The sequence below is a fragment of the Vidua chalybeata genome, chromosome 3 (assembly GCF_026979565.1).
Source record: "Vidua chalybeata isolate OUT-0048 chromosome 3, bVidCha1 merged haplotype, whole genome shotgun sequence".
NCBI lineage: Eukaryota > Metazoa > Chordata > Aves > Passeriformes > Viduidae > Vidua > Vidua chalybeata.
This window is the reverse complement of record NC_071532.1, coordinates 16,656,647-16,670,292: the sequence shown is the minus strand read 5'-3', so window position 1 is coordinate 16,670,292 and position 13,646 is coordinate 16,656,647. Positions and strand designations below refer to the sequence as shown.

The 13,646-nt window shown below is 33.7% G+C and overlaps 1 protein-coding gene across 3 annotated transcripts in view; it reads left to right on the top strand.

The window, feature by feature from the left end:
- SDCCAG8 (SHH signaling and ciliogenesis regulator SDCCAG8) overlaps positions 1-13,646 on the top strand; it is a 104,045-nt gene that overhangs the window by 20,104 nt on the left and 70,295 nt on the right. For all 3 annotated transcript variants that reach the window (XM_053937279.1, XM_053937277.1, XM_053937276.1), the window contains exons 11-12: positions 2,066-2,200; positions 5,220-5,336. In XM_053937279.1, coding sequence (XP_053793254.1) covers positions 2,066-2,200; positions 5,220-5,336 — 252 coding nt within the window. The remainder of the gene's footprint in view (positions 1-2,065; positions 2,201-5,219; positions 5,337-13,646) is intronic.

The following is a 13,646-nucleotide window of genomic DNA, read 5'->3' as shown; positions in this document are numbered from 1 at the left end:
TGATGCAAGATTTGTACCAAGCTTTTTTATAAAAATTATTATTTAGTTTGCCAAGGCAAGCATTTAGAAGTTAGCACATGTCAAATTTAGGATTCTTGGCTACTTTGATCTTATATATACATAAATGTTACAATATCATAATTTCAAAGTTATCATATGTTTAGTTTTCCCACCTGCAGAAATGTGTTGGAATCTCTTTTCTCACTCTTACTAATGTTTATAAACTCTCTGAGACAGAATCTGTCTCATCATTTTTGCCGCGACCGTCGTGATAGTCTTGATAACCTTGTTTTAGGCTTCTAGATGCTGCTTTAATTTGAGTATAAAACATGAGGGTTTTCTGCCCAATGGAGTCTACAGAGGAAAGCTCAACTGCTAACTGCAGTAAGCCTGTGATAGAGGAGGCATTTCTAAGGTGATTGAAATGGGAAGAAATGTAGAAAGACAAATACTTCATGAATCACTGGTTTTCACGCTTGTTTGATCTGTGACATCTTCAATCATTTCTGGTGGATGTTTGAAAACAAGAGAGTGAATTTCTCTCCTGATTGAAGACTTTTTCTTATTTTTTGGGACTCATTCATAAGGTGTATGGCTTGTGTCTAAAAATCTGGAGAGCACAAACTGAGCAAAATAAACCATTTAAGTGTGTATAAAAAAAACTCTTTGACTCCAATTCCAGATACCAAAACAGGTATTAAGCACAGTGATAGGGACTAAGTGATAATTTAAGTATGTGAACTGATCATCAGAGATCTGTTGCCAGGGAAACTGAAATATAAAAAATAATCTTCCACTGGAGACATTATTAAGAAATTCCTTGTTTGACTCCTTGCTATCTATTAGCAAGGAAGTTGGTTGTTTTACAAAGTTGGTTGTTTTGTTACAGAGTTGATTTGAAGCAGTGTATTCGGTCTAAAATACAGCCTATTAGACAAGCATTTCATACTTTTTTTTTGGCAGAATATTTCATTGTGTGTCATCACATTAGTTTCATCACCCACTGAAATGTGTTTTATTGGAATCAATTTCCACTTTAAGTAGTTGTACTCTTTTTTTTTTTTTTTTAAATCCTGCATATACATTAAACAACATATAGTGACACTATGATGATGTCATGCCTGGTAATTAAAGCGATGGGATGACTTTGTAGAAAATTATGATCTATGTTAATGATTTACACCTACATATGGTTAAATACTTTTATGTTTTAGGATTATGAGGTGGTAGAAATGGTATACTGTGAATCAAGTCAAGATTCATCTCAATATTTTATTGCTTACTTTATGAAATGGTTTGTTTGAAGGGGAGAATTGGCATCATAGATAAATCAGGTGGATGTATAAGGAGTGAAAAATAGTTATGAATATATAATCCACTAGGTTTGGCTTTGAATTTCTGAAAGTTAACCTAGAACTGTCAGACACCATTATTTCCACTTATATTAGTAAGCTTCAGGGCTAAACAGATGAAGATTCACTGTCTCTGTTTTATTGATATATTTTTTAATCATCCAGCAAAATTTTATCTGAATTAAATTAGAATTTTTAATATACTAATTCTATATGAGTTTTGCACTATAGTATGCTTTGATCTATAGTGTTGAAATGTTTTCTGAACTTGAAAATTAATTTAAGATCTGTGGTTGCAACAATTTTCTTTAGCTGGGGGAACATGATTTGGTTTGAATCAATCTACATAAGGAAGGATAAGAAGGTGTTAAATAGTACTTACATTGCAAAACTAATGTAGCCAGCTGCTTCTGACACCTTGTCCATATTAACAAGTTCTGGAGACTAGTGCAATCAATGAAAAGTTTCAAATAAACTACTGTATGATAAATAAATTAAAAATAGTGAACCCACTAATAAAATAATGTAGTCATATTCTGTTATATTATTAATAATATAGGATATATTTTTATTGTACATGCTTGATTTTTTTATTACATTTTTAATGCTATGTATTTTGTCTACATACAGTTGCTTTTGAGGAGAAAGTTCCACAAGAGTTTGATCTGTGGTTGGTCAAATTGCATCATTACAGTGTTCTTGGACTTTTTCAGGTGACAGCTTTGTCTAAGGATGTGGCTGTTTCGGAGGCTCAAATAGAGAGAATTACAAGGGAAAAGAATTCTCTAGTTAACCAGTTAGAAGAATCACAGTGCCAGCTTGCATCTCATGAAATGGAGATGAATAAGGTCAGCACATTTATAAAGGAGCATTGAATTTGTTTTTCCTTATCATTGTGACCTGAAAGAAGAGAATTTTTACCTTGACCATTTTCCTCTGTTTTGGTAAGGAATGTATGGTAACTGTAGACTTCATCTCAATACCCCAGAGGCACTACAGCTATCTCAATTGCAGGAGTAAAAAAATGACTTTTTCCATTTCCAAGTCACCTTGTCATGCAGAGAGCTAACTTTTCTACTTTGCAGTTTATGAGGGTCACTATTTAAAACACTATCTCAGTGTTTCAGTAAAGAACTGAGTTCAGTCTGAGTGAGACAGCATAGAATTCAACAGTGTCCTTAATTGCTACCTGTGGGACTTGCACTGCTATAATAAAGGGAGCTATTTCAAATCACTGTTTTTCAAGTTCTTTTCTTTAGACTTTTTATGTGGTATACTGCTTAATTCAGTACTATTGATAGTACAGCTCTTACAAAGACATCTTCTGTTAAGAATTACAGTTTAATATGCATCTTGTGTAGGTCTATCACTCTTGGGTGCTTTCTTTTGCAATCCATTAGAGCCTTAATGGGGGTCATAATGTGAGAAAGAAAAAAATATTTGCTACCGCCTCTTGAAATGTCTATATTCCTTACCAATGATCCCAGGGCCCATCCTACCTTCCCAGTTGTTAACTGCAAGGATTTGAGGAGCAATTTATTCTTTGAGCTTCTAGGGATTTCAGGAGAGGTTTTCAACAGTTCCTATCTTCCCCTGCTGCCCTGGCTGATAGAAAGAGGCAAAAGTATTGCAGAAAATTCACAGAAAAAAGTCATCCCAACTTACTAGAAACTTTATTTTATTTTTAACTGAAAGACAAATGAGTATTTTAAGAATGTCAGAATGGTTTGATCTACCAATTTTAAAACACACTTTTGGTCTTTCAGGCTAGCACCACTTACAGGGGTGAGGAGGTGGTGAAAGAGGTAGTAGGTACAAATATTCATTGGTCTGAAAAGAACAGTTTTGTGCCCTACCAATTTGAAGTTAACCTCTCTGAAGATGATACTGTGTTTCCAGTCCCTGCTTCAGTTCATGTTAACACAAAGTTGAATAGGTGGTCACCTTGCAATAGTCTATTAATTGCACTGTCCTGAGAGATCAGAAAACTTCATTTGTGTCTCTCTACTAAACTGAGAAGTCTGGAAAATCCTGGAAGAACCTCCCAACCACTGAGTTGACAGGACTATATGTGCATCACCCTGACATTTTCATTGGCTATGTGACATCTTTGCTTGTGAATCTGACTCCTTGTTTCCAGACTGAGTTTGCCATTATTAAAAACAGAAAATAACAACACTTTTGTTTTGAGTTTTATCCAAAATATTGTTTTTCTTCATGCACCTAAAGACAGGGAAGGAAAATATGGAGTGAGGATCTATTTCCTTAATTCTTGAGGAGACTGAAAAATCCATTATTAGGACAGCACCATCTGCTGATTGTTCTGTGTTATTCCCTTTGTACAGTATGTGGAGGAGCTGAAAGCGAGGATTGCTGTATTTTTTAAATTTCACTTGGAGGAAGTAACATATTGCATTTTGTTACATCCTTCAGATAAAGGAAGGAGGAGGTAGAAATCCAGGGTTTGCAAGCTATGCAGTTGTATCTCAAGATTTTTTAGTTGCATATAATATTTTAGTGTTTAAAAAATACTTTAGAACTTCGCCATTCTTCAGAGCATTTGCTGCTTTGCATTATTTGCAATAGCTAAATTCACAAGCTGTCCTTTGAATTTATAAGTGATGCTACTTCTTAAAAGTTATGACAGTTGTTTTAGTTTTTTCCTAGAGTGATTTCATTGCAGTATGAATATTTACTTTGTCCCTACCTTTTTTTTAAGGAGAAAAAAAAAAAAAAAACCTGAAAATGAGAAGAGGTATAAGACTGAAAAACAGAAATTAATTTGGGTTGTAGAATGTATGAGAATGTTTTTGAGAAGCACAGAGGATTGTAGCAGCAAATTAAAAGGGTGTACATTTAAGGAGCAAATGCTGAAAGAATATAAGCAAAGCAGGAAAGTAGAATGAATTGGAAAGAAAGTTGACTAAGAAGAGCTATGAGTAAACACATTTGCATTCTCACTAAGGAATGTGCATGTATTTGGTTGGTTAATTAAGGTGAAATGAACAGGCACAAATTGGCGGTGATGGCACAGGATAAGGACAAAAAGGCGACAGCTTAGATTGAAAATTGGAAGAATAACAACCCTGCACAGCAGTAAAGTTATGTGAAAGGGATTAGTGATCTTCTGGTTTTGTTTTGTTTTTTTTAATTTCTTTCACTTTCTCCTAACCCCTTCACATTTCCTCTGAAGTTGATGCCAGATGGAAAAGATTGAGGGGGTAGTATAATAAACACTCCAACAGCAGAGAATAATTGTCCTGTGAAGAAGTGATTTCCTGAAATGTTGCTTTGATCAATTTCTTCTGGACTATGTATCTATTTAAATTATACTGTTTTTTTTTTTTAATGATCTTCAGTTTGCAGTAAGTTTGTAATGCTCTGATCAAACTTTGAAAATGATTGTGTTAACATTTAAGGAATTTCTTTCTTAACAGTGTAAAATTGGCAAGTTAAAATACACCTTTAATTAGGAGTGTGATAGATGCTTTACTTCTAAGTTTTGAAAGTGTTGACATAGACTTTCTTGGGATTTTACAGAGAATGAGAGAAGAGTATAAAACCAGCAACAGTCATTTAACTGTAGTGATATATATTTATAACATAAGCATTTATACTTAACAAAATCTTGATCCAAATATATTTGAATCTAGAAGGTAGTGCATATGTCAAAGTTAATGACTATATATAGAATTCAGATCCACCTTTCTATGTAAAAACATTTACCATTTGTAGACCTGAAAGATCTGTAAATTAAAAATATGTTGCATTTCAGTGACCTGTAGAGGGCACCAAAAGATCTAATTGCAAACCCTGGTCTTTGGATTCTTCAAGCTAACAGATCATGTTGTCTGTGTAATCTAACAGGTGTGTGGAGAAATGCGCTATCAGTTGAATCAAACCAAAATGAAGAAGGATGAGGCAGAAAAGGAGCTCAGAGAGTACAGAACAAAAACTATAAGGGAGCTTGAAATTAAGGACCAGGTAAGAGATAATACTGCTATAACTTTGCAGTTATTAGTTGCCTAGTAGGGTTTTTTCAGAAGCTGGAATTATTCATTTTTCTAATAGTGGTCATTTATTACTGTTAAATGGTTTAAATTGATGGCAAAAAGCCAGCTTTTACTGCTAAATAAATACCTCTTGGTTATCTTCATCTTATTTTCAGCCCTAGTATGTTCAGTTTTGCGCATCACTCATTCCATGATTTCATATAGAATTACTCTATCATATTATTCATACCAGCTACTTAAATTCTGTGTACTGTATACATGTGTTTATACACTTTTTCTCACAAATAAATCCACACATAATTACCTATACATGCAGCCTAACAGAACATTAAAGGCTCTAAGCATAACATAACGATACCAAAAATGAAAATCATTTATCTTCCAATTTCTTTAAAGATTCAATGTTACTGAATGCTGGGATTCATAGAAAAGTTAAAAAAAACAAAACCAAAACAAAAGCAGCCTTCTAGAAAAAAATAACTATAGAAAAAAATCCACTTGGCATTAACTGTTGCTTATCTAAAACTGGGTTTTATATTAATACAAAAACCAGCATATGCCTTACAGGTAGTCTGTGAGAAAACATCCCATGCAGTAAGAAAGATTATTAGAGTGACCTGCAACATAGTTGGCATACAGCTTGAGCAGGTGTAATCTGCAGCTTTTGAAGTGCCCTTTTTCTTGAGGTTCTATCCATTTTTCTCTAGGACTTCAAACTTTCAGTATTCCTTCTTAAGTTGTGATTTGCACATAAGAGTCTTCTGAATGCACAGATATATGATGCACATGAGGATGATTTTTTTAATATGCATTTTGTTATTTGAGCAGTCTATCCAACATGTTTTGAACCATTCTCCTTCTTTTAAGTAACTGAACAGATCATTCCCTGTTATAAGAATATATGTAGGGGTAAAATTAAGTATTTCAAAAATTAAATTTTTAATTATCAGTTCCTCAAAAGCTGCATGTAGGACAGTAAGTTTATTAACTTAATCGTACAAGCTTAGTCTGGAAGCAATATTAATTCAAGTTATAATGAAAATATATGTAAAATCCAAAGGAGGAGCTTATTAGGTGAAATAACCCTTCAACATGTATAGAAAATGAGACAGCGCAGAAGAAGAGAGGTCTTAAAGTGTTCTTTTTTTCAAGGTTTGTTTTTTTTTCACTCCTGCATCCTTTAGGCCTAAGGATACTGAAAAACAAAAAACAGGCTTGTCGTCTGTGTCTTGACAGATATCACAGATAAAAGAGTTGGCATAATCTTGGCATACAAATAAAACAGGATGTGTTTAATAAGATACTTGAAGAAGTATCTTGGATTATAAATCGTGTTCTCCAACTTGCTTGAGGATTGCCTTTTGAACACATTAAAAAATTTAACAAAATATTTTAACCTCATGTGATAACATATTGGTATTTTAATCAGTGTGGATCTCAATACACTAAAATGTGGTGATTTATAATTTGATATAAAGTGAAATTATGTGATGGAGGGTTCCTATCAGCAAAAATTATTAGATAATTCAATAAAGATTAGATATTCAGTAATTATGTTATTGTATTGTTCAAATATAATTGTTGGTTCCTCAAAAAAAAGGAAAACAAACAGTTTTGAAATTCTCAGACTCAGTATCTAGCAGCTGTTTTATAGCTGTGGCTCCAGTAACCCAAAAAGTTCTGTATAGGTCCTAGGATTCTTTAACACATTAAAGGCAACCCAGGAAGAGTGTTAGAGTGCCTTGTTCTGTTGTTGCCTGTTGGCTGAGGATTTTTAAATCAAATTTTAAGAAATGTTAATAAGTTATTGCAAATTATTTTGTTTAAAAAATGGAAACAGTTCAATCACATCTATCTTTGTATTTAAAGAAAACCTGAAATGTTTTATCTTATGTGGCACTGAATAGCAAATAATAATTGTTCTTTGGTCTCTCAGCCATGACCTGACCTTCTGGCTAAGAGACAGAGCTTATACCTTCCTTGGCCACCATCTGTTCATAATAAATACATATTTATTTTTTTTTAAGTAGAGAGACAATAATATAGGAGTATTTTCATGCTATTCTGTATTAAATTATGGATTTTTTTCTCTTTAAAAAAAAAATCATGTTTTGGATTCCTTTTTAATATATTCAGAGCGAGTTTACTGTTTCTTGAGGTATAATTGTATTTTTAATTGTGCTGTGGATAAATTTCAGTTTCGAAGATATTTTTTAGTTTACATGGAGTGACTTTTAAAAAAGGATTAAAATTATTCAGGTGTATAAGAATAGGCAGAAAAACCCCACATGTGCAATTTAGCATCACCAGATGCATATATCTGTATGTCAAGTAAATACAGATTGGTATTTATCATATGCTGGTATTTATAAATCTTAGTCAAAATTGAACTTATATCATTTAGGAAACCTAAAGAGAGTATATATCTTTGGTCTTACTCCCTTTTACCCTAATATCTTTTTCCCTGTATTTATTGTTTGGTTTGGACTAATACCCATGTGTCAATATCTGTTATAATTCTCTGTTACTAACATTTTACATGAATAATTCTTAATAATTAAGATGCAATGAGCAATGTTACCATTTAAATTGGATAACTGTTTTGTAATATCATCCATCATGATCCTGATTAACATCAGGATTGCGGAGGGTGGTGCGGGAAAGACATGTACCACAGAGTTTCTCTACACAGAACCCACACCTGTTCATCTGGCCCAATATGTTGTAAAGTAGCATAACCTACTGCCCTCTCTTTTTCTCTCTCAGCCAGCCCTCCCATTGTGGATGTAGCTGTGCTGAAATAACAGTGCATTACTTAATACTTTTACTGCTTAGGAGCAAGCTTCGTAGATTATATGAATATAATGCCTTCATGGCAGTAAACTGTGTCCACACTAGGGGTTGTACTAGCACAGCTATATCAGAAAAGTCACGCCCTAACCTAAATTGCTGTTATTAGAACAAAAATTGTGTGGCATATTTGACACAGCGGGGCTTCACTTTTATAATACTTTTTTTGTTAATTTGTAAGCACTGCATGGCATAATTTATGCATTTCTAACAGAAATCATACTTCTGACACAATATGGAATTGTTCCTCAGATTAACATCACTTGCTCTTTTCTGCTCTGCCTTAAAAAATAAAAATGAAGTTCAATTTTAATAATTTGCTTTCTGTTTTTCTGAAATAATTTATATTTGGCTTAAAATCTTGCAAGCCTCAGCATGTAGAAGTAAAAACAGTTTTTAATATTGAGTTTTGCAGTTCAAGACAATTTGGGCATCCTCCTTATTAGATAGTTCTTACCAGTAGGATGGCTCCACTGGGAGTGGTGATATCCTTGCAATAAAGTAATAGGACATGTTAAATTCAACTCCAGAAACTAACTGCAGATCTTCAATTTTTTTATCATGTTTTGTGGAATCAGATAAATACTTTGTGTAGAAATAAATCCAAGCTAGTAATCTTAACCTGTAAAAAAGTATTTAAATTTGTGCAGATATAGTTTGAAGGGGGATTACAGAATTCTGTTGCCTACCTTGTAGGTGACAGAATTAAAAGCTCTGGAAACATTGTACTAAAACCCAAAGATTTTTAAGAGTTGCCTGCATTGCAGTTCATAAGTCCAAATAAAAAGAAGTCAAGACTCACTGACATGCATAACCTATACAAATAGGAAGAGCTACACACCAAAGTATTTTTGTGCAATATGACAGAACCTAAATGATGCCTCTGTACATTATAGACTGACAATTTTGCAGACAAATAAAAATCTGGCAAAATTGCAGTCCAAAAGCATTTTGCCAAAGGGTATTTTGGGAATGTTTATCTCATTTGTCATAAATCCGTGATTTATAGTAACCTAATTTAGATGTTATAAGAGGAGAGATTACTGACTCTGTCTTCATCAAAAATAGTTCAGGCCAAGAATTTGGGTACATATCCTGGAAATGCTTCAGAGTATCCAAAGCAAGACCAGTAACACCTTTTAAAGACCATGGTTCACTGAAATGTCTTTTTATGAATAGATATCAAGCTTTCATGAGTCAGGCTTTAAAATACTAGAGTTTTCAACAGCTGTGACATTCAGCATATCACCAGATGTTTGAAACTTGGAAGTTTTAATAACTGGTGAAGATGGGTTTAGGATGATGTGTTATATGTATTCTTCTAACAGTCTGAATCTATATCTGATATTCTGTTTCCTCATTAGTTATAAAGATGCTCTGGAAATTCTGTTTTGAAAAGAAATTCTATTAAATCAGTAAACATATACTTGAGTAATATTTGGCAAGGGGAAAAAACCCAAAATTCAGAAGATAGCTTGAAACTCTTAGCATGACATTTTCTTACCTGGTCTGACCTTGAGTATAATGGGCTTAAAAGTAGCAAACCCAAGTTGCTTTTGGAAAAGAAAGCATTAAGGAAATGTGATAACCTTTACTGTAACTGAACTCTTCCTAATGAATCATTTTGCGTTTTAGGCATTTAATGCATTAATTTGAAAATGAGTAAATAAGGAGTAAAATGGCAGTACTTTAAGCCTTGCTTTGATACAAATTTTCTGACCTGCTCAGGAGGAACATAATTCTTGTCTTTATAGCTGAACTTACTAGCTCATCCCAATATTTTTGAAGAAGACATTGACCTACAACCCTGCAATATATATAAAATTATAATATGGCTGCTGCTGCTCGGCTATGGCGTAACTTTCCTCTTTCAGCCATCTATTCCTTAAGAATCAATGGTATGAACAGCCTTCATTAAATCCTATCTATTTCCTTAAGAAAAATTGTTGGGACTAGGATTCCCAGTGGTAGACTTTTCTTTACTCTCTTGTCTTCATTTTCTGTACAGGTCTGCTTCCCCTAAGCATCTAGCCTGCTAAGAGGAATAACACAAGATCAGAATTTTATTGTTCATAGGTGTAGTTTGGCCCATGTAACCTCGATCCATGTTCTGTCATCCATAGTGATGTCACTCCACAGTATATGGAAAGAGAAAATTGTTTATGAGCATTAAAAATTATTCAAAGTAGAAAGAGAATTGCACATCTCTTGATATAGTGGGTTTACATACTTAAATAAATACTTGGTTTCTGATGGTTTTTTTTCTTCTTCTCTGACTAGAAGATACAGTTGTTTTATCAATAGTCATTGTGTCAACAATCAGAAGAAAAAGAGTGTAAAAGTCCCTATCACTCGTCAGTTGTTATTGCATAGGTTTTCTTTTTAGCTATTCCTTTAATGCTGTCCAGGAAGTAAGAACCAATTCATATCAGTAGTCTTAAATAGTATCTGAAAGGATGAAAGGAACAGATTTTGTTCTCTTCTGTTTTTCAATAATGAAGTAGGTGTAATCTTCCCCTTCCTTCTTTCTACATGCATCCTTCCATTTCTGAATTTTTTATCAGCAAGTGAACCACATATTTTGCACTGCCTCATTGTCCCCCATCTTCCACCTGTGCAATCCATTAACAAAAAAATCATCTTGTTCCACTGTGAACAAAATCACTTTCTTATCTCTGCTGGTGGCTGCTGAGCTAATCTGTACTACAGCAACGTTCTCTGTTAAAATGTGACTGTAGTAATCTCTATGGGATTGGAAGTTTTGTTCCTGAAATAGTATTGCAGGTCAGATATTTTGGCAAATTAAAAGCAAATATTTTCATGGAAATGATGCGGTAAAATCCTTGTATAATATGTTTCAGCCATTCACTCTTGTCATTTCCCAGGGTATTTATCCACAGGGACCATGTTGCTCTTAAAGAGTTTGCACAAGAACAGACCTTAAGGATTATTTCTTAATTTTAATATTGTGTGTGTGTACTCATAAATCTATACCTTGCAACATAATTTTTTTCTTTCCCCAGCTAACAACCACAAGTTTGCTTCAGTGAGATTTCAAGTGTGTTCCTCTAAACACATCCACCCTCCATGTTATTTCCATAAAGCTCCTCCAGCACCCCTGCTCTTCCTAGGAAACTGCATTAACTGAATTAACTCTGTTAATTCTCTATCAGTTTGGAAGCAGAGGGTTTGTGGCTGATGGCCTTTGCTTAGGTGATGGCTCTTGGCTTGAGGCTCTGCCTTTTAGTGGCGCACACAAGATGTGTGGTACTGCCAGGTGCCATCACACTTAGCAGTACAAGTGGCAAAGGGGTCACAAAACTACTTATCTTTGAGGAATTCAACAGTCCTACCAGATCAGGTTAGGATAATAGCCATCTAAGAAATCACAGCCTGCTTTGTTTATCTAGGTAGGCTATATCTTTCTTGTCCCTCTGGTCTTTACAGATAAATTGATTTGAGCCAGCCATACAGAAAAAAACTTTCCATGTGTGTTTCTTGGGGCTACTTCTCATGTTTTTGCTTAGATTGCGTGCCCTTCCTGTCAGGAAAGGTTTTCAGATTCCTATTTTAGGCTAACTGATTTGTAGAATTTGCAGTAGTCTTGTGTGTTTTTGTGAATTAGCATCTTAGGAGGTCTTTATGAACTCTTTTAAGCCGTGTACATATTTGTATAATCTGACAGTTTATAATAAATCTATTTCCAGAATGGAGGTTTCCTCTTAGAAACCACATGTAGCTTTCTTGAGTGCTTTGTATCCTCATTCAGATTTGAATGGGAAACAGCAATAATTCAAATAGAGTGCAAATAGGAGAAGCCATTGCTGGGATGTGGTGGGGGTTAACCTTGTGATGGCCCTAACTCTCTTTACAAAGTTGGACAGTTCTTCAGGTGCAATATGCTATGTCAGATGGCCATGCCTGGGAGGTCTGAGGTTTAGAGACCACTCTGAACCTAGAGTTGCTTGATTGATATAAGGATTAGGATAGAAATGACTGCAAATGACCCCTGCTGCATATGACCTGATAGTAATCCAAGTAAAGCACTTGAAATCTTTCTACAAAACCAGTCTTGTTTTGTTGAGCTTTTTTTAATTAAAAAAAAAATCCAGTTAGTTCTATTTCTGATTAATTAGTATATTATTGGGTATGGAAGGCAACATGGATGGAGATCAGTGTGAAAGAGTGCAAAAATTTCCTGTCAATGATACACACAGTATTTAAATGTACATGCAAGGCCATACTGGAGGCATGTCTGTGAAAGACTTGGTCCTGAGTATTATCACTGGTAGTTTCTGCTTTGAAGGCTACTTTAGTAAATGAGGCTAAGCTTATGAGTATCATGGCCTGTTAAAGTATATTAATTTGAAGTGTGTATATTTTTATAGATTGCCTTTTTATTTTATATTTTTATTGATTTCCTTTTGGGGATGTGCATTCAAATACCAACCACCACTGTGATTATATTTCACTTTTTATTAGTCTATATTTTTTCTTCTATTTTTGGTTCTATTTTATGCCCCTTCAATCTTTTAGTAATGGCGGCAAATGAAGTATGAAACAAAAAAAAATTGTAGTGTAAATTCACATTAATATTTTACACTCCAGAATTATTTTACTGCAGAATTTGGGCAATGATATAGTCAGTGCAGAATTTCCTTTTCAGGTTATACTGTGTATTTTTTCACCTGATGTGTAAACATACTGGGACGACAGTGGATGTCATAAATCACTTAAGAACTAATTTGGTTTTAGTTTATTTTTCATTTTGTTAAAAGTCTTCTAAAGTTGTTTTTCACATTTTCTTCAGAGTACAAGCTTTTTTATCACCACCTAATCATCCTCATTTGTTAAAAAAAAGTATTTGTCTTTTCTGTCAGTTTGCTGTTATGCAAAATTCTGTGAAAGACTTCTGCTAGTTTGAAATTTAAAGTTGTATTTTTGCATACAATAGAATCAGCATTTGTATGAAAAGAAATAATTATTTTAATTTTTAATTTGACTTGTTTTGAATTTTTTTTTTCATTTTATCAGATTTTACTGAGATAGAGATGTCTAGTTAATTAATAAGTGCATTTTTGCAACATGCATAAGAATTGTTATTTGAAGATAATGTCAGATAGGTTATGAAAAGGATATTAGAGGATTAATTCAGTGTTTGAGAAATCATCTTTTATGTTTTCCAGAAAGTTGCACTTATGTCACTGAATGAGCATCTCTAGTGTCTTCCCCTAAAGATGCATTGTAAAAATCTGAAGATAATTCTTAAATGCATCGCAAATTAATGAAGGAGAACTGAAGCGCTTAAGTGGTTCAAGAAAAGGGCCCTATGTGCTCTGAAGTAGAAAAAGTATAGAAGATGGTTGGTGGTAATACTGAAAAAAGAATAATTGTTTTAGAATAAAATTTTACTGCAGTGGTACTTCACTAA